The 18241-nt window shown below is 45.0% G+C and overlaps 1 protein-coding gene across 1 annotated transcript in view; it reads left to right on the forward strand.

Moving 5' to 3' along the window:
- Nucleotides 1–18241, forward strand: part of LOC135557935 (ryanodine receptor 3-like) — a 259087-nt gene that overhangs the window by 174184 nt on the left and 66662 nt on the right. Inside the window, exons 54-63 of the mRNA XM_064991658.1 lie at nt 4496–4716; nt 5021–5111; nt 6948–7088; nt 12487–12650; nt 12889–12967; nt 14184–14273; nt 14721–14855; nt 14964–15035; nt 15530–15605; nt 18010–18133. Coding sequence (XP_064847730.1) covers nt 4496–4716; nt 5021–5111; nt 6948–7088; nt 12487–12650; nt 12889–12967; nt 14184–14273; nt 14721–14855; nt 14964–15035; nt 15530–15605; nt 18010–18133 — 1193 coding nt within the window. The remainder of the gene's footprint in view (nt 1–4495; nt 4717–5020; nt 5112–6947; nt 7089–12486; nt 12651–12888; nt 12968–14183; nt 14274–14720; nt 14856–14963; nt 15036–15529; nt 15606–18009; nt 18134–18241) is intronic.

Genomic DNA, 18241 nt, shown 5'->3' on the forward strand with positions numbered 1-18241 from the left:
GTTAGTCAGTCAGTGAACCAGTCAGTCATTCAGTCAGCCAGCAAGTCAGTCAGTGAACCAGTTAGTCAGTGAGTGAACCAGTCAGTCAGTCAGTCAGTGAGTGAACCAGTCAGTGAGTCAGTGAACCAGTTAGTCAGTCAGTGAACCAGTCAGTCATTCAGTCAGCCAGCAAGTCAGTCAGTGAACCAGTTAGTCAGTGAGTGAACCAGTCAGTCAGTCAGTCAGTGAGTGAACCAGTCAGTGAGTCAGTGAACCAGTCAGTGAGTCAGTGAGTGAACCAGTCAGTCATTCAGTCTGCCAGCCAGTCAATCAGTGAACCAGTTAGTCAGTGAGTGAACCAGTCAGTCAGTGAGTGAACCAGTCAGTGAGTCAGTGAACCAGTCAGTGAGTCAGTGAACCAGTCAGTCCCTAGACACTGTGAGTAGGAGTGAGCCTTCATTCAGTCTGTCGTCGGTCTGTCAGTCAGTCAATGAGAAAACACAGCAAACATTCATATATCAATCAATCAACCAATCAATCAATATATGTATTAATTAATCCTCTCCCCATAGTGTGTACTGACTTCTTGTATGTGTAACAAAATGTTTATCAAAATACTCTACTGACAACAATCACAGAGTTGATGAGTTGTTTTTTTTGACTGGATAAATATTGACTGCTGTTTTTCCATGTGAATCAAGTTAAATGAGGATCCACCACAACAGACTTCTCTCTGATGTATTTGAGAAAAGTCTGTTGGATCTTTTTTACTCATCGTCCTCTTAAAAGGGAGATAAAACTGCTGTCATCCCAGCTCTGTCTTGTCCTGAGGGAGGTAGTATTCTCCATGCTGGCACAGAGGCTGTCGCCATGGGAGACCATCGCCATGGGACGGACCTCTGTAATTGCATCTACCCATAATCCTTTGGGAGAGAGAGAGAGAAAGTGATGCTGACAGTCCCCATTTATCTCAATACCTGCTACAACAGTCTACTTTAGGAATATAATATAACTCACAGAGGGAACCAAAGAGTCTGCCTTAGGGGTCACCGTGACCTCAGGGTTATCATCTAACTCACAGCGGGAACCAAACAGTCTGCCTTAGGGGTCACCGTGGCCTCAGGGTTATCATCTGACTCACAGCGGGAACCAAACAGTCTGCCTTAGGGGTCACCGTGGCCTCAGGGTTATCATCTGACTCACAGCGGGAACCAAACAGTCTGCCTTAGGGGTCACCGTGGCCTCAGGGTTATCATCTGACTCACAGCGGGAACCAAACAGTCTGCCTTAGGGGTCACCGTGGCCTCAGGGTTATCATCTGACTCACAGAGGGAACCAAACAGTCTGCCTTAGGGGTCACCGTGGCCTCAGGGTTATCATCTGACTCACAGAGGGAACCAAACAGTCTCCTGATGTATGGTTGTGTACTTCACATGCTGAGATTCTCTCTAATAGTTGTTTATAGTGGTTAGTTGTTGTTTACAGTGGTTAGTAGTGGTTTACAGTGGTTAGCTGTTGTTTGGTTAGTAGTTGTTTACAGTGGCCAGCTGTTCTTTATTTCACCTTTATTTAACCAGGTAGTCTAGTTGAGAACAAGTTCTCATTTGCAACTGCGACCTGGCCAAGATAAAGCATAGCAGTGTGAACAGACAACAGAGAGTTACACATGGAGTAAAAAATTAACAAGTCAATAACACAGTAGAAAAAAAGAGTCTATATACATTGTGTGCAAAAGGCATGAGGAGGTAGGCCAATAATTACAATTTAGCAGATTAACACTGGAGTGATAACTGATCAGATGGTCATGTACAGGTAGAGATATTGGTGTGCAAAAGAGCATAAAAGTAAATAAATACAAACAGTATGGGGATGAGGTAGGTAAAATTGGGTGGGCTATTTACCGATTAGACTATGTACAGCTGCAGCGATCGGTTAGCTGCTCAGATAGCAGATGTTTGAAGTTCGTGAGGGAGATAAAAGTCTCCAACTTCAGCGATTTTTGCAATTCGTTCCAGTCACAGGCAGCAGAGAACTGGAATGAAAGGCGGCCAAATGAGGTGTTGGCTTTAGGAATGATCAGTGAGATACACCTGCTGGAGCGCGTGCTACGGGTGGGTGTTGCCATCGTGACCAGTGAACTGAGATAAGGCGGAGCTTTACCTAGCATGGACTTGTAGATGACCTGGAACCAGTGGGTCTGGCGACGAATATGTAGCGAGGACCAGCCGACTAGAGCATACAAGTCGCAGTGGTGGGTGATATAAGGTGCTTTAGTGACAAAACGGATGGCACTGTGATAAACTGCACCCAGTTTGCTGAGTAGAGTGTTGGAAGCTATTTTGTAGATGACGTCGCCAAAGTCGAGGATCGGTAGGATAGTCAGTTTTACTAGGGTAAGTTTGGCGGCGTGAGTGAAGGAGGCTTTGTTGCGGAATAGAAAGCCGACTCTAGATTTGATTTTCGATTGGAGATGTTTGATATGAGTCTGGAAGGAGAGTTTACAGTCTAGCCAGACACCTAGGTACTTATAGATGTCCACATATTCAAGGTCGGAACCATTCAGGGTGGTGATACTAGTCAGGCGTGCGTGTGCAGGCAGCGAACGGTTGAACAGCATGCATTTGGTTTTACTAGCGTTTAAGAGCAGTTGGAGGCCACGGAAGGAGTGCTGTATGGCATTGAAGCTTGTTTGGAGGTTAGATAGCACAGTGTCCAAGGACGGGCCGGAAGTATATAGAATGGTGTCGTCTGCGTAGAGGTGGATCAGGGAATCCCCTGCAGCAAGAGCAACATCAATGATATATACAGAGAAAAGAGTCGGCCCGAGAATTGAACCCTGTGGCACCCCCATAGAGACTGCCAGAGGACCGGGCAGCATGCCCTCCGATTTGACACACTGCACTCTGTCTGCAAAGTAGTTGGTGAACCAGGCAAGGCAGTCATCAGAAAAACCAAGGCTACTGAGTCTGCCGATAAGAATATGTTGATTGACAGAGTCGAAAGTCTTGGCAAGGTCGATGAAGACGGCTGCACAGTACTGTCTTTTATCGATGGCCGTTATGATATCGTTTACAGTGGTTAGCTGTTGTTTACATTGGTTAGTAGTTGTTTACAGTGGGTAGTTGTTGTTTACAGTGGTTAGTGGTTGTTTACAGTGGTTAGTTGCTGTTTACAGTGGTTAGTAGTTGTTTATAGTGGTTAAGTAGTTGTTTAAGCTGGTTAGTAAATGTTTACAGTGGTTAGTGGTTGTTTACAGTGGTTAGTTGTTGTTTACAGTGGTTAGTAGTTGTTTATAGTGGTTAAGTAGTTGTTTAAGCTGGTTAGTAAATGTTTACTGTGGTTTGTAGTTGTTTACAGTGGTTAGTAGTTGTTTACAGTGGTTAGTAGTTGTTTACTGTGGTTAGTAGTTGTTTACAATGGTTAGTAGTTGTTTCCAGTGGTTAGTTGTTGTTGTTTACAGTGGTTAGTTGTTGTTTACAGGGGTTAGTTGTTGTTTACAGGAGTTCGTTGTTGTTTACAGGGGTTAGTAGTTGTTTACAGGGGTTAGTAGTTGTTTACAGTGGTTAGTAGTTGTTTACAATGGTTAGTTGTTGTTTACAATGGTTAGTAGTTGTTTTTTACAGTGGTTAGTAGTTGCTGTTTACAGTGGTTAGTTGTTGTTTACAGTGATTAGTGGTTGTTGGTTGCAGTGGTTAGTAGTTTTTGGTTATAGTGGTTAGTAGTTGTTGGTTATAGTGGTTAGTAATTGTTGTTTACAGTGGTTAGTAGTTGTTTACAGTGGTTAGTGTTTGTTGGTTACAGTGGTTAGTAGTTGTTGTTTACAAGGGTTAGTAGTTGTTTACAATGGTTAGTTGTTGTTTACAATGGTTAGTTGTTGTTTACAGTGGTTTGTAGTTGTTTACAGTGGTTAGTAGTTGTTGGTTATAGTGGTTAGTAGTTGTTTACAGTGGTTAGTAGTTGTTGTTTACAGTGGTTAGTAGTTGTTGGTTACAGTGGTTAGTTGTTGTTTACAGTGGTTAGTTGTGGTTTACAGTGGTTAGTTGTTGTTTACAGTGGTTTGTAGTTGTTGTTTACAGTAGTTTGTTGTGGTTTACAGTGGTTAGTAGTTGTTGGTTACAGTGGTTAGTTGTGGTTTACAGTGGTTAGTTGTTGTTTACAGTGGTTAGTTGTGGTTTACAGTGGTTAGTTGTGGTTTACGGTGATTCATTGTTGTTTACAGTGGTCAGTCAGTCACCAACCGTTGGTCTTGGAAAGCTATTGGGTTGGCAGGCTTTTCTTTCAGCCCAGCTCTAATGATTAGTTGTTAAACTGAACCGGCTGGGTTAGTGCTAGGTTGGAACACATAACCGCCTGTAGATGTCCAGAACCAGTAGTTTGTGGGCACTGTATTGATGCTTTAGGGAGAAACTGAGCAATAAATAACCCTACTCAAAGGATTTGAGTCAAGAAATCCAGTGTTGGTGATGGCCACTGGTCCATCCGCTCTCATTCATGTAATTCTGTCCCGTGGCTCTAGGATGTGTTAAGCACCACAGAGACCGCTCTGGCCATGAACAGGTACATCGGTTCGGCCCTGCTTCCCCTGCTGACCAGGTGTGCTGGCCAGTTCTCGGGCACGGAGCACTACGCGGCGCTCATCGACTCTACCCTCCACACTATCTATCGGCTGTCCAAGGGACGCTCCCTCACCAAGGCCCAGAGAGACTCTATCGAGGAGTGTCTGCTTGCCATCTGCAAGTAAGTATTAACAAAGACTTAAACCATGTTATGAATCTCTCAGTTCTCTAAAACCCCTCCTTGGACCTCTAAGGCCGTGCTGATGCCCTGGAGTCTCCTGTAACTATTGGGTTTTCAGTTGTCCACCAATATGTAGCTGTGGTAGCTTTAGGTCAAAGCTCGGGTGGCAAAATTCCAATAATTTTCACAGAATTCACTGGTTTTCCAGAATTACTAGTCAGAGTATTATATTCCAACCTGAGATATCCTCATATTTGACTGTATGTGTCAATCACATGTCTCTCTTACCCCTGCTGCCCTACAGACATCTGCGCCCTTCCATGATGCAACAGCTGCTGAGGCGTCTGGTGTTCGATGTTCCCCTGCTGACAGAGTACTGCAAGATGCCACTCAGGGTAAGATCCCATGCTCACAGAGTACTGCAAGATGCCACTCGGGGTAAGATCCCATTCTCACAGAGTACTGCAAGATGCCACTCAGGGTAAGATCCCATTCTCACAGAGTACTGCAAAATGCCACTCAGGGTAAGATCCCATGCTCACAGAGTACTGCAAGATGCCACTCAGGGTAAGATCCCACTCTCACAGAGTACTGCAAGATGCCACTCAGGGTAAGATCCCATTCTCACAGAGTACTGCAAGATGCCACTCAGGGTAAGATCCCATGCTCACAGAGTACTGCAAGATGCCACTCAGGGTAAGATCCCATTCTCACAGAGTACTGCAAGATGCCACTCAGGGTAAGATCCCATTCTCACAGAGTACTGCAAGATGCCACTCAGGGTAAGATCCCATTCTCACATAGTACTGCAAGATGCCACTCAGGGTAAGATCCCATTCTCACAGAGTACTGCAAGATGCCACTCAGGGTAAGATCCCATTCTCACAGAGTACTGCAAGATGCCACTCAGGGTAAGATCCCATGCTCACAGAGTACTGCAAGATGCCACTCAGGGTAAGATCCCATTCTCACAGAGTACTGCAAGATGCCACTCAGGGTAAGATCCCATTCTCACAGAGTACTGCAAGATGCCACTCAGGGTAAGATCCCATTCTCACAGAGTACTGTAAGATGCCACTCAGGGTAAGATCCCATTCTCACAGAGTACTGCAAGATGCCACTCAGGGTAAGATCCCATTCTCACAGAGTACTGCAAGATGCCACTCAGGGTAAGATCCCATTCTCACAGAGTACTGCAAGATGCCACTCAGGGTAAGATCCCATTCTCACAGAGTACTGCAAGATGCCACTCAGGGTAAGATCCCATGCTCACAGAGTACTGCAAGATGCCACTCAGGGTAAGATCCCATTCTCACAGAGTACTGTAAGATGCCACTCAGGGTAAGATCCCATTCTCACAGAGTATTGTAAGGGGCCTGTCAACACTAGCGCCCCCCGCCCTTGTTGTTATGGGTGAGAACAGCTCGGTTGACACCCCTAGCCTCCCTCCCTCCTCTCCCTCCCTCCTCTCCCTCCCTCTCTCCCTCCCTTTCTCCCTCCTCTCCCTCCCTCCTCTTCTTCCTCTCCCTCCCTCTCTCCCTCCTCTCGCTCCTCTCCCTCTCTCCCTCCTCTCCCTACTCTCCCTCCCTCTCTCCCTCTCTCCCTCCTCTCCCTCCCCCTCCTCTCCCTCTCTCCCTCCTCTCCCTCTCTCCCTCCTCTCTCTCCCTCCTCTCCCTACTCTCCCTCCCTCTCTCCCTCTCTCCCACCTTCCGCTCACATAAACAAGAAGTCTTCACTTCCCCTCTTCATCTCAGTTTCTTCTAGTTGTAGTTTCCTGGCTCTCTCTTTCCCCTGGTGGTGGTGGTGGTGGGGGGGGCTGATATACTGTAGGTGTGACCTCTGTCTGATGACACATCTGTCTCACTCCTAGCTGATAACACGGTATCTAGTACAAGTACATTCCGAGTACATACTGTACATAGACAATTCATTTAAACAGGAAACAGACTTTTACCTTCATGTACGTTCACTTACAGAATCTTAATAGGATATTGACGTGAATACTTGACTTCCAACAGTTTGGAAGAACACAGGGGTACAAATACCTGAATTTAGCATCAGTGGGATGGAGATATGTTAACTCTTTTCATAATTTATTTCCTCCAACTTCTGACCACCCACCACCAAAACGATTAATCTTAATTTCCTCTCATCTTACTTTCCGCTAGTAGCTACTACCTGGAAGGGTTTCAGCAGCGGGATACGGACTTCTCCTTTTGTGTTTTCTCCAGCTGCTGACTGAACACTATGAGCAGAGCTGGAAGTACTACTGTCTTCCCTCGGGGCTGGGGAGCTCTGGCATGGCCTCAGAGGAAGAACTGCTGCTCACCAAGAAACTCTTCTGGGGAATATTCGACTCCCTCTCAACAAAGGTACGGATGATACTGTTATGTGTAATCTACAGACCCTTTGTTCTCCCTCAGGACTGCTTTTACAGTGCCTTTGGGAAAGTATTCAGACCCCCTTGACTTTTTCCACATTTTTTTACTTTACAGCCTTATTCTAAAATTGATTCAATTGTTTTTTTTCCTTCATAAATCTACACACAATACCCCAAAACTGCAATATTACATTTACATAAGTATTCAGACCCCTTACTCAGTACTTTGATGAATCACCTATGGCAGAGAATACAGCATCGAGTCTTCTTGGGTATGGCGCTACAAGCTTGACACACCTGTATTTGGGGAGTTTCTCCCATTCTTCTCTGCAGATCCTCTCAAGCTCTGTCAACTTGGATGGGGAGCGTCGCTGCACAGCTATTTTCGGGTGTCTCCAGAGATCGGGTTCAAGCCCGGGCTCTGGCTGGGTCACTCAAGGACATTCAGAGACTTGTCCCGAAGACACTGCTGTATTGTCTTGGCTGTGTGCTTAGGGTCGTTGTCCTGTTGGAAGGTGAACCTTCACCCTAGTCAGAGGTCCTGAGCACTCTGGGGCAGGTTTTCATCAAGGATCTCTCTGTACTTTGCTCCATTCATCTTTGCCTCGATCCTGACTAGACTCCCAGTTCCTGCCACTGTAAATCATTCCCAAAGCATGATGCTGCCACAAGCATGCTTCACTGTAGGGATGGTACCTGGTTTCCCCCAGACGTGACTCTTGGCATTCAAGCCAATAGTTCAATCTTGGTTTCATCAGACCAGATAATCTTGTTTCTTATGGTCTGAGAGTCTATATATGCCTTTTGGCAAACTCCAAGTGGACTGTCATGTGCCTTTTCCTGAAGAGTAGCTTCCGTCTGGCCAGCTCTGGGAAGAGTCTTGGTGGTTCCAAACTTCTTCCATGTAAAAATTATGGGTGCCACTGTGTTCTTGGGGACCATCAATGCTGCAGAAATGTTTTGGTACCTTCTCCAGATCTGTGGCATGACACAATCCTGTTTCGGAGGTCTACAGACAATTCCTTCGACCTCATGGCTTGGTTTTTGCTCTGACATGCACTGTCAACTGTGGGACCTTATACAGACAGGTGTGTGCCTTTCCAAATCATGTCCAATCAATTTAATCTACTACAGGTGAACTCCAATCATGTTGTAGAACTCTCAATGATAATCAATGGAAACAGGATGCATCTGAGCTAAATCTGAGCTAAAGTCTCATAGCAAAGGGTCTGAATTCTTATGTAAATAAGGTATTTCTGTTTTAGAATTTTAATACATTTTAGAATAAAGCTATAACATAACAAAATGTGGAAAAAGTCAAGGAGTCTGAATACTTTCCGAAGGCACTTTGTATAATGCTAATGGAGGCTTAAAGTCTTACGGTACATGACTTTATGTCTGACTGGATTACATCTAAAAAACCATCAGTTATAATCCTGAGCCCAACCCAAAACAATTCTTACAATATCAGGCGCGGGCTGGATTTTTTTTCTTCATGCCACGAAAGGGCCCGGATCCTGGCAAATAGGTCCCTGCTCAATTTAATCACTGTGTGTTTTTAGAAACCTGTCTTTCCAGGTTCAGTAACTGTTTTTCTGTTTCCAGGTTCAGTCACTGTTGTTCTGTTTCCTGGTTCAGTAACTGTTGTTCTGTTTCCTGGTTCAGTAACTGTTGTTCTGTTTCCAGGTTCAGTCACTGTTGTTCTGTTTCCTGGTTCAGTAACTGTTGTTCTGTTTCCTGGTTCAGTAACTGTTGTTCTGTTTCCAGGTTCAAGTTCTGTTTGACTGAGGCTTTTATTATGACTGAGGTTTTTTTAATCACCAGAGTCTGAGTGTGTCTCTCTAGGAAGCAGAAGAGAGAGAGACTGTGAACAGAGCTAAAGTGTGGCTGAAATATGAATAATTTATGAGAATGTGACAGATCACTGCTCTCTGGCTCTGCAGTGTTTCTCCTCTCTCTCTGTCTCTCTCTCTCTCTCTCTCTGTCTCTCTGTCTGTCTCTCTCTCTTTCTGTCTGTCTCTGTCTCTCTCTCTTTCTGTCTGTCTATCAGTCTATCTGTTTGTCTGTTTGTCTGTTTGTCTGTTTGTCTGTCTGTCTGTCTGTCTGTCTGTCTCTCTGTCTGTCTGTCTGTCTGTCTGTCTGTCTTTCTTTCTTTCTCTATTTTTCTCTCTCTCTCTCTCTTCCTTGTTATGCTCCCCTCTCTCCCTGCAGGAGCAGACATGTCCTCTTTTGACCCAACTACCCATGTCTAAGAGAGCAGGAGATATTATGGTGCCGGAGGGGATGGCTGCTGTTTTACGGGCTCCTAACCAACTGTGCTATTTTGTTTGTTTTTTCACATTGTTCATAACTTATTTTGTACATAAAGTTGCTGCTACCATCTCTTATGACCGAAAAGAGCTTCTGGACATCAGAACAGTGATTACTCACCTCAAACTGGACGAAGATATTTTCACTGGAGAATAAATTGGATGATCTATGGTTGAGACTATCCTACCAATGGGACATTAAAAACTGTAATATCTTATGTTTCCCCCGAGTCGTGGCTGCATGATGACATGGATCATATAGAGCTGACTGGGTTTTCCACGCATCAGCGTGACGAGGGACGGGGGTGTGTGTCTTTTTGTCAATAACTGCTGGTGTGCAATGTCTAATTTTAAAGAAGTATCGAGGTATTGCTCGCCTGAGGTAGAGTACCTCATGATAAGCTGTAGGCCACACTATCTACCAAGAGAGTTCTCATCTATATTATTCATAGCCGTCTATTTACTACCACAAACCGAGGCTGGCATTAATAAGACCTCACTCAACGAGCTGTATAAGGCCATAAGCAAACAAGAAAATGCTCAACCAGAGGCAGCACTCCTAGTGGCCGGTGACTTTAATGCAGGCAAACTTACATCCATTTTACCTCATTTCTACCAGCATGTCACATGTGCAACCGGAGAAAAAACTTGAGACCACCTTTACTCCACACATAGAGACGCGTACCAAGCCTTCCACCACCCTCCATCTGGCAAATCTGACCATAATTCCATCCTCCTGATTCCTGTTTACAAGCAAAAACTAAAGTTGGAAGAACCAGTGACTCGCTCAATGCGGAAGTGGTCAGATGATTCGGACACTACGCTACAGGGCTGTTTTGCTAGCACAGACTGAAATATGTTCTGGGATTCATCGAATGGCATTGTCTTCATCAATAAGTGCATTGACGACGTTGTCACCACAGTGACCGTACGTACATATCCCAACCAGAAGCCATGGATTACAGGCAACAGCCGCTCCGAACTAAACACTAGAGATGCCGCTTTCAAGGAGAGAGACACTAATCTGTACATTTATAGAAATCCAGCTAAGTCCTCAGACAAACCATCAAACAGGCTAATTGTCAATACAGGACTAATATTGAATCCTACTACAGCAGCTTCGATACTCGTCGGATGTGGCAGGGCTTGCAAACTATTACGGACTACAAAGGGAATCCCAGCCGCGAGCTGCCCAGTGACGCAAGGCTACCAGATGAGCTAAATGCCTTTTATGCTCGCTTCGAGGCAAACAACACTGAAACATGCGTGAGAGCACCAGCTGTTCCAAACAACTGTGTGATCACGCTCTCCGTAGCCAATGTGAGTAAGACCTTTAAACAGGTCAACATTCACAAGGCTGCTTGCCCAAACGGATTACCAGGGCATGTACTCAGAGCATGCACAGACCAACTGGCAAGTGTCTTCACTGACATTTTCAACCTCTCCCTGACCAAATCTGTAATACCTACATGTTTCAAGCAGACCACCATATTCCCTGTGCCCAAGAATGCGAAGATAACCTGCCTAAATGACGACCACCCCGTAGTACTCACGTCAGGACCTATATACTAGGCGGTGTCAGAGGAAGGCCCTAAAAATTGCCAAAGAATCCAGCCACTCGAGTCAGACTGTTTTTCTCTGCTACCTCACGGCAAGCGGTACCGGAGCTCCAAGTCTAGGTCCAAAAGGCTCCTTAACAGCTTCTACCCCCAAGCCATAGGTCTGATGAACAATTAATCAAATGTTCACCCGGACCATTTACAATGACCCCCCCCCCCCCCCTTGTTTTGTACACTGCTGCTACTCACTGTTTATTATCTATGCATAGTCACTTCACCCCCACCTACATGCACAAATTACCTCTACTAATCTGTACCCCCACACACTGACTCGGTACCGGTACCCCCTGTATATAGTTTATTTATTGTTTTGTAATTTTATTATGTAACTTAGTTTATTTAGTAAATATTTTCTTAACTCTATTTGTTGAACTGCAGTGTTGGATAAGGGCTTGTAAGTAAGCATTTCACGGTCAGGTCTACACCTGTATCCAGCACATATGACAAATAAAGTTTGATTTAATTTGACAAACAGACAGAGAGAAAAGAAAGGGAGAAAGTGACAGACAGTCTGAAGGACTTTCTAATGACTGTTTGTTACCTCAACCCTCTGTTTGTCTCCCCTCTGTCTCCCTCACCCACTGTCTCCCCTGTCTCTGTTTGTTACCTCACCCACTGTCTCCCCCTGTCTCTGTTTGTTACCTCACCCACTGTCTCCCCCTGTCTCTGTTTGTTACCTCACCCACGGTCTCCCCCTGTCTCCATTTGTTACCTCACCCACTGTCTCCCCCTGTCTCCATTTGTTACCTCACCCACTGTCTCCCCCTGTCTCCATTTGTTACCTCACCCACTGTCTCCCCCTGTGTCTGTGTGTTACCTCACCCACTGTCTCCCCCTGTCTCTGTGTGTTACCTCACCCACTGTCTCCCCCCTGTCTCTGTTAGTTACCTCACCCACTGTCACCCCCTGTCTCTGTTTGTTACCTCACCCACTGTCTCCATCTGTCTCTGTTGGTTACCTCACCCTCTGTCTCTGTTGGTTACCTGACCCACTGTCTCCCCCTGTCTCTGTTAGTTACCTCACCCACTGTCTCCCCCTGTCTCTGTTAGTTACCTCACCCATTGTCTCCCCCCTGTCTCTGTTAGTTACCTCACCCACTGTCTCCCCCTGTCTCTGTAGGTTACCTCACCCACTGTCTCCCCCTGTCTCTGTTGGTTACATCACCCACTGTCTCCCCCTGTCTCTGTTGGTTACCTCACCCACTGTCTCCCCCTGTCTCTGTTGGTTACCTCACCCACTGTCTCCCCCCTGTCTCTGTTAGTTACCTCACCCACTGTCTCCCCCTGTCTCTGTTGTCTCCCCTCTGTCTTCCACATACAGAGGTTTGACTCTGACCTGTTCAAGACTGCAATGGCCTGTCTGAGTGCCATTTCTCTGTCTTCCCTATACAGAGGTTTGACTCTGACCTGTTCAAGACTGCCATGGCCTGTCTGAGTGCCATTTCTCTGTCTTCCCTATACAGAGGTTTGACTCTGACCTGTTCAAGACTGCCATGGCCTGTCTGAGTGCCATTTCTGGGGCATTACCGCCTGACTATGTGGATGCCAGCCCCGGTGTCATCCTGGAGAAGCAGGCGTCTGTGGACACACACGGCAACTTCGACCCCAAACCCATCAACACTGCCAAGTGAGTGGCCTGGGACAGAGAGAGAGGTTTTGACATTGAATAGCTCTTATTGAACCCCTTGCAAAGTGAATTACCCTGGTTATCACACCAAGGTCAGGATCCACAGAACACACAGCCTCATGACAGCACCACGTACTAAAAGATGGGAGCAGAGGGAGACGAGCCCTACTGCACTAAATGTCTAGGTTGTATTAAAATGAAGGACTAACAGTGGTGTCTGTCTCCTCCTTCTTTCTAGTATGTCCCTTCCAGAGAAACTGGACGACATCGCCAACAAGTTTGCAGAGCATTCGCACGTCAAATGGTCCTCAGAGAAGGTACTGTAACCTCAACAACTAGGTTCAAACGCTGCCTTTCCTGTGTAAGAGTCTGAATGTAAGGTCTTTACACGGCCTAACTCCTAGACTAACATGGCCTAACTCCTAGACTAACACGGCCTAACTCCTAGACTAACACGGCCTAACTCCTAGACTAACATGGCCTAACTCCTAGACTAACATGGCCTAACTCCTAGACTAACACGGCCTAACTCCTAGACTAACACGGCCTAACTCCTAGACTAACATGGCCTAACTCCTAGACTAACATGGCCTAACTCCTAGACTAACACGGCCTAACTCCTAGACTAACACGGCCTAACTCCTAGACTAACATGGCCTAACTCCTAGACTATCACAGCCTAACTCCTAGACTAACACGGCCTAACTCCTAGACTAACATGGCCTAACTCCTGGACTGACATGGCCTAACTCCTAGACTGACATGGCCTAACTCCTAGACTAACATGGCCTAACTCCTGGACTAACATGGCCTAACTCCTAGACTAACATGGCCTAACTCCTAGACTAACATGGCCTAACTCCTGGACTAACACGGCCTAACTCCTGGACTAACACGGCCTAACTCCTAGACTAACACGGCCTAACTCCTAGACTAACACGGCCTAACTCCTAGACTAACACGGCCTAACTCCTAGACTAACACGGCCTAACTCCTAGACTAACACGGCCTAACTCCTAGACTAACACGGCCTAACTCCTAGACTAACACGGCCTAACTCCTAGACTAACATGGCCTAACTCCTAGACTATCACAGCCTAACTCCTAGACTAACACGGCCTAACTCCTAGACTAACATGGCCTAACTCCTGGACTGACATGGCCTAACTCCTAGACTGACATGGCCTAACTCCTAGACTAACATGGCCTAACTCCTGGACTAACATGGCCTAACTCCTAGACTAACATGGCCTAACTCCTAGACTAACATGGCCTAACTCCTGGACTAACACGGCCTAACTCCTGGACTAACACGGCCTAACTCCTAGACTAACACGGCCTAACTCCTAGACTAACACGGCCTAACTCCTAGACTAACACGGCCTAACTCCTAGACTAACACGGCCTAACTCCTAGACTAACACGGCCTAACTCCTAGACTAACACGGCCTAACTCCTAGACTAACACGGCCTAACTCCTAGACTAACACGGCCTAACTCCTGGACTAACATGTTTTAACTCTTGATCTACAGGTGACAGCGGGATGGAAAATGGGAGAGTGCGTAGATGATGATGCCAAAACTCACCCTCTGCTGAAACCTTACAAGTCACTGAGTGAGAAGGTACTGTTGATACTATAACCCTAATATGTCACTCAGTGTGAAGGTACTGTTGATACTATAACCCTAATCTGTCACTCAGTGTGAAGGTACTGTTGATACTATAACCCTAATCTGTCACTCAGTGTGAAGGTACTGTTGACATTATAACCCTAATCTGTCACTCAGTGTGAAGGTACTGTTGACATTATAACCCTAATCTGTCACTCAGTGTGAAGGTACTGTTGATACTATAACCCTAATGTGTCACTCAGTGTGAAGGTACTGTTGATACTATAACCCTAATGTGTCACTCAGGGAGAAGATACTATTGATACTATAACGCGAATCTCAGAATCCAGAAACACATTTTCTCCGCAGTAGCTACTGTAGCTAGCTAACAATCTGTCACGAGAGCCTGATTGAAAGGGTGATTTACTGTACATTGTGTGGCTGTGTCTGTGTTTGTAGGAGAGGGAGACGTACCGCTGGCCAGTGAAGGAGTCTCTAAGGAGTATGTTAGCTTTGGGCTGGAACATGGAGAGGACCAAGGAGGGAGAGGCCATGTTAATCAGGAAACAAAGCAAGATCTCAGAGTCCACTCAGGTAGTGTGGTTGTGTATATATACTGTATGTTGAATGGCTAACATTTCCCACATCAATATCACCGATTTTTATTTAAATATTCATTGTATTATCTTTTAATGTTGACAGGACAACGATAACGAATTCATCCCTGAACCACCACTGGATCTGAACAATATTACTCTATCCAGAGAGTTGCAGGTTATTGTCATGGAACAATTGCTATGGTTTTATGTTCTTATTGAACAATGTTCTCCAGAATGTTTTACCCTGTATCATGTCATGATACCATGTAATGTAACATTTGATGGCATGCTACTAAGCAGGTGCTGTGGGCCATGGGTAGTGCTCTGCACTATATACACCAGGCCTGGGTTCACATGCTATTGGAATTTGTTGTGCTTTGTTTGAGGATACCCTTTTCCAATGAGAAAAAAATAAGAAAAATCCCAAAAGTACTAACCCCGCCCACCTGCCAATCCAGGAAAGGCTAAAGCAAACGCTCAGAAGTATTTGGTTGGGTTTCCCCACCTCGGTCCCTCCTTTCTCCGGGTGCACGTGCACAGCTGATTCAAATAGCAACTGGTCAAGCTTTGGACTGAGTTTAGGAAACCCTACCTGTAGTAGCTTCATCATGACACATCCAAAACACGGACTGTTTTCATGTCCATGTGTGTGTGTGTTCCCCCTTGTAGGGGATGGTGGAGGTAGTAGCAGAGAACTACCACAACATCTGGGCCAAGAAGAAGAAGGCTGAGCTGAGTAGTAAAGGTGTGTAAGTCAGCCACAAGGCCCGTCGTCCCTTGTCATCACCCAGGAATAATGCATGCTAAATGTATGTGTGGGAAGTGTATGTTAATGTTTATGTAAGATGTAGGCATACATATACAAAAAAAAGGTATTTAGTCAGCCACCAATTGTGCAAGTTCTCCCACTTAAAAAGATGAGAGAGGCCTGTAATTTTCATCATAGGTACACTTCAACTATGACAGACAAAAAAATATCCAGAAAATCACATTGTAGGATTTTTAATGAATTTATTTGAAAATTATGGTGGAAAATAAGTATTTGGTCACCTACAAACAAGCAAGATTTCTGGCTCTCACAGACTCTTTTTCTTTTAGAGGCTCCTCTGTCCTCCACTCGTTACCTGTATTAATGGCACCTGTTTGAACTTGTTATCAGTATAATAGACACCTGTCCACAACCTCAAACAGTCACACTCCAAGTTCCACTATGGCCAAGACCAAAGAGCTGTCAAAGGACACCAGAAACAAAATCAGATTGGTTTGAAGAAATCAACTGTGGAAGCAATTATTAGGAAATGAAAGACATACAAGACCACTGATAATCTCCCTCGATCTGGGGCTCCATGCAAGATCTCACCCCGTGGGGTCAAACTGATCACAAGAACGGTGAGCAAAAATCCCAGAACCACACAGGGGGACCAAGTGAATGACCTGCAGAGAGCTGGGACCAAAGTAACAAAGCCTACCATCAGTAACACACTACGCTGCCAGGGACTCAAATCCTGCAGTGCCAGACGTGTCCCCCTGTTTAAGCCAGTACATGTCCAGGCCAGTCTGAAGTTTGCTAGAGAGCATTTGGATGATCCAGAAGAAGATTGGGAGAATGTCATATGGTCAGATGAAACCAAAATAGAACTTTTTTGTAAAAACTCAACTCGTCGTGTTTGGAGGACAAAGAATGCTGAGTTGCATCCAAAAAACACCATACCTACTGTGAAGCATGGGGGTGGAAAGATCATGCTTTGGAGCTGTTTTTCTGCATAGGGACCTGGACGACTGATCCGTGTAAAGGAAAGAATGAATTGGGCCATGTATCGTGAGATTTTGAGTGAAAACCTCCTTCCATCAGCAAGGGCATTGAAGATGAAACTTGGCTGGGTCTTTCAGCATGACAATGATCCCAAACACAACGCCCGGGCAACGAAGGAGTGGCTTCGTAAGAAGCATTTCAAGGTCCTGGAGTGGCCTAGCCAGTCTCCAGATCTCAACCCCATAGAAAATCTTTGGAGGGAGTTGAAAGTCCGTGTTGCCCAGCAACAGCCCCAAAACATCACTGCTCTAGAGGAGATCTGCATGGAGGAATGGGCCAAAATACCAGCAACAGTGTGTGAAAACCTTGTGAAGACTTACAGAAAACGTTTGACCTCTGTCATTGCCAACAAAGGGTTTATAACAAAGTATTGAGATAAACTTTTGTTATTGACCAAATACTTATTTTCCACCATAATTTGCAAATAAATTCATTAAAAAATCCTACAATGTGATTTTCTGGAGAAAACAAATTCTTCTCATTTTGTCTGTCATAGTTGAAGTGTACCTATGATGAAAATTACAAGCCTTACTCATCTTTTTAAAAGGGAGAACTTGCACAATTGGTGGCTGACTAAGTACTTATTTGCCCCACTGTAGGTGTGTGTATATACAGGTATATATATATATATACACTACCATTCAAAAGTTTGGGGTCACTTTGAAATGTCCTTGTTTTTGAAATTGTTAATTGTTAATGTTGTAACTGACTATTGTAGCTGGAAACAGCTGATTTTTAATGTAAAATTTACATAGGTGTACAGAGGCCCATTAACAGCAGCTATCACTCCTGTGTTCCAATGGCATGTTGTGTTAGCTAATCCAAGTTTATCATTCTAAAGGCTAATTGATCATTAGAAAACCCTTTTGCCATTATGTTAGCACAGTTAAAACTGTTGTCCTTATTAAAGTAGCAATAAAACTGGCCTTCTTTGGACTAGTATCAGGAGAATCAGCATTTGTGGGTTCGATTACAGACTCAAAATGGACAGAAACAAATAACTTTCTTCTGAAACTCGTCAGTCTATTCTTGTTCTGAGAAATGAAGGCTATTCCATTGGAGAAATGGCCAAGAACCTGAAGATCTCGTACAACGCTGTGTACAATGCAAATGAAGTACTTAAAAATCATACAATGTTATTTTCTGGATTTTTGTTTTAGATTCCGTCTCTCACAGTTGAAGTGTACCTAAAATAAAAATGGCAGACCTCTACATGCTTTATAAGTAGGAAAACCTGCCAAATCGGCAGTGTATCAAATACTTGTTCTCCCCACTGTATATACTGTATGTTTGTGAAAGTATAGTCACTGTTGTATGTGTTAAATGTCTGTCTCAGGAGGAGGGAGCCACCCATTGCTGGTGCCCTATGACACTCTGACAGCCAAGGAGAAATACAGAGACAGAGAGAAGGTCCAAGATCTCTTTAAATTTCTTCAGATCAATGGATACACTATCACCAGGTCAGACTCTCCCCCTAACTATCTCACCGTATACTGCATCTGTCTGTTACCACAGAGGACAAGAAACCAATCAGTTAATCAATCAGTCCTTCACTGTTTCTTACATTC

The sequence above is a fragment of the Oncorhynchus masou genome, chromosome 16 (genome assembly GCF_036934945.1).
Source record: "Oncorhynchus masou masou isolate Uvic2021 chromosome 16, UVic_Omas_1.1, whole genome shotgun sequence".
Classification (NCBI taxonomy): domain Eukaryota; kingdom Metazoa; phylum Chordata; class Actinopteri; order Salmoniformes; family Salmonidae; genus Oncorhynchus; species Oncorhynchus masou.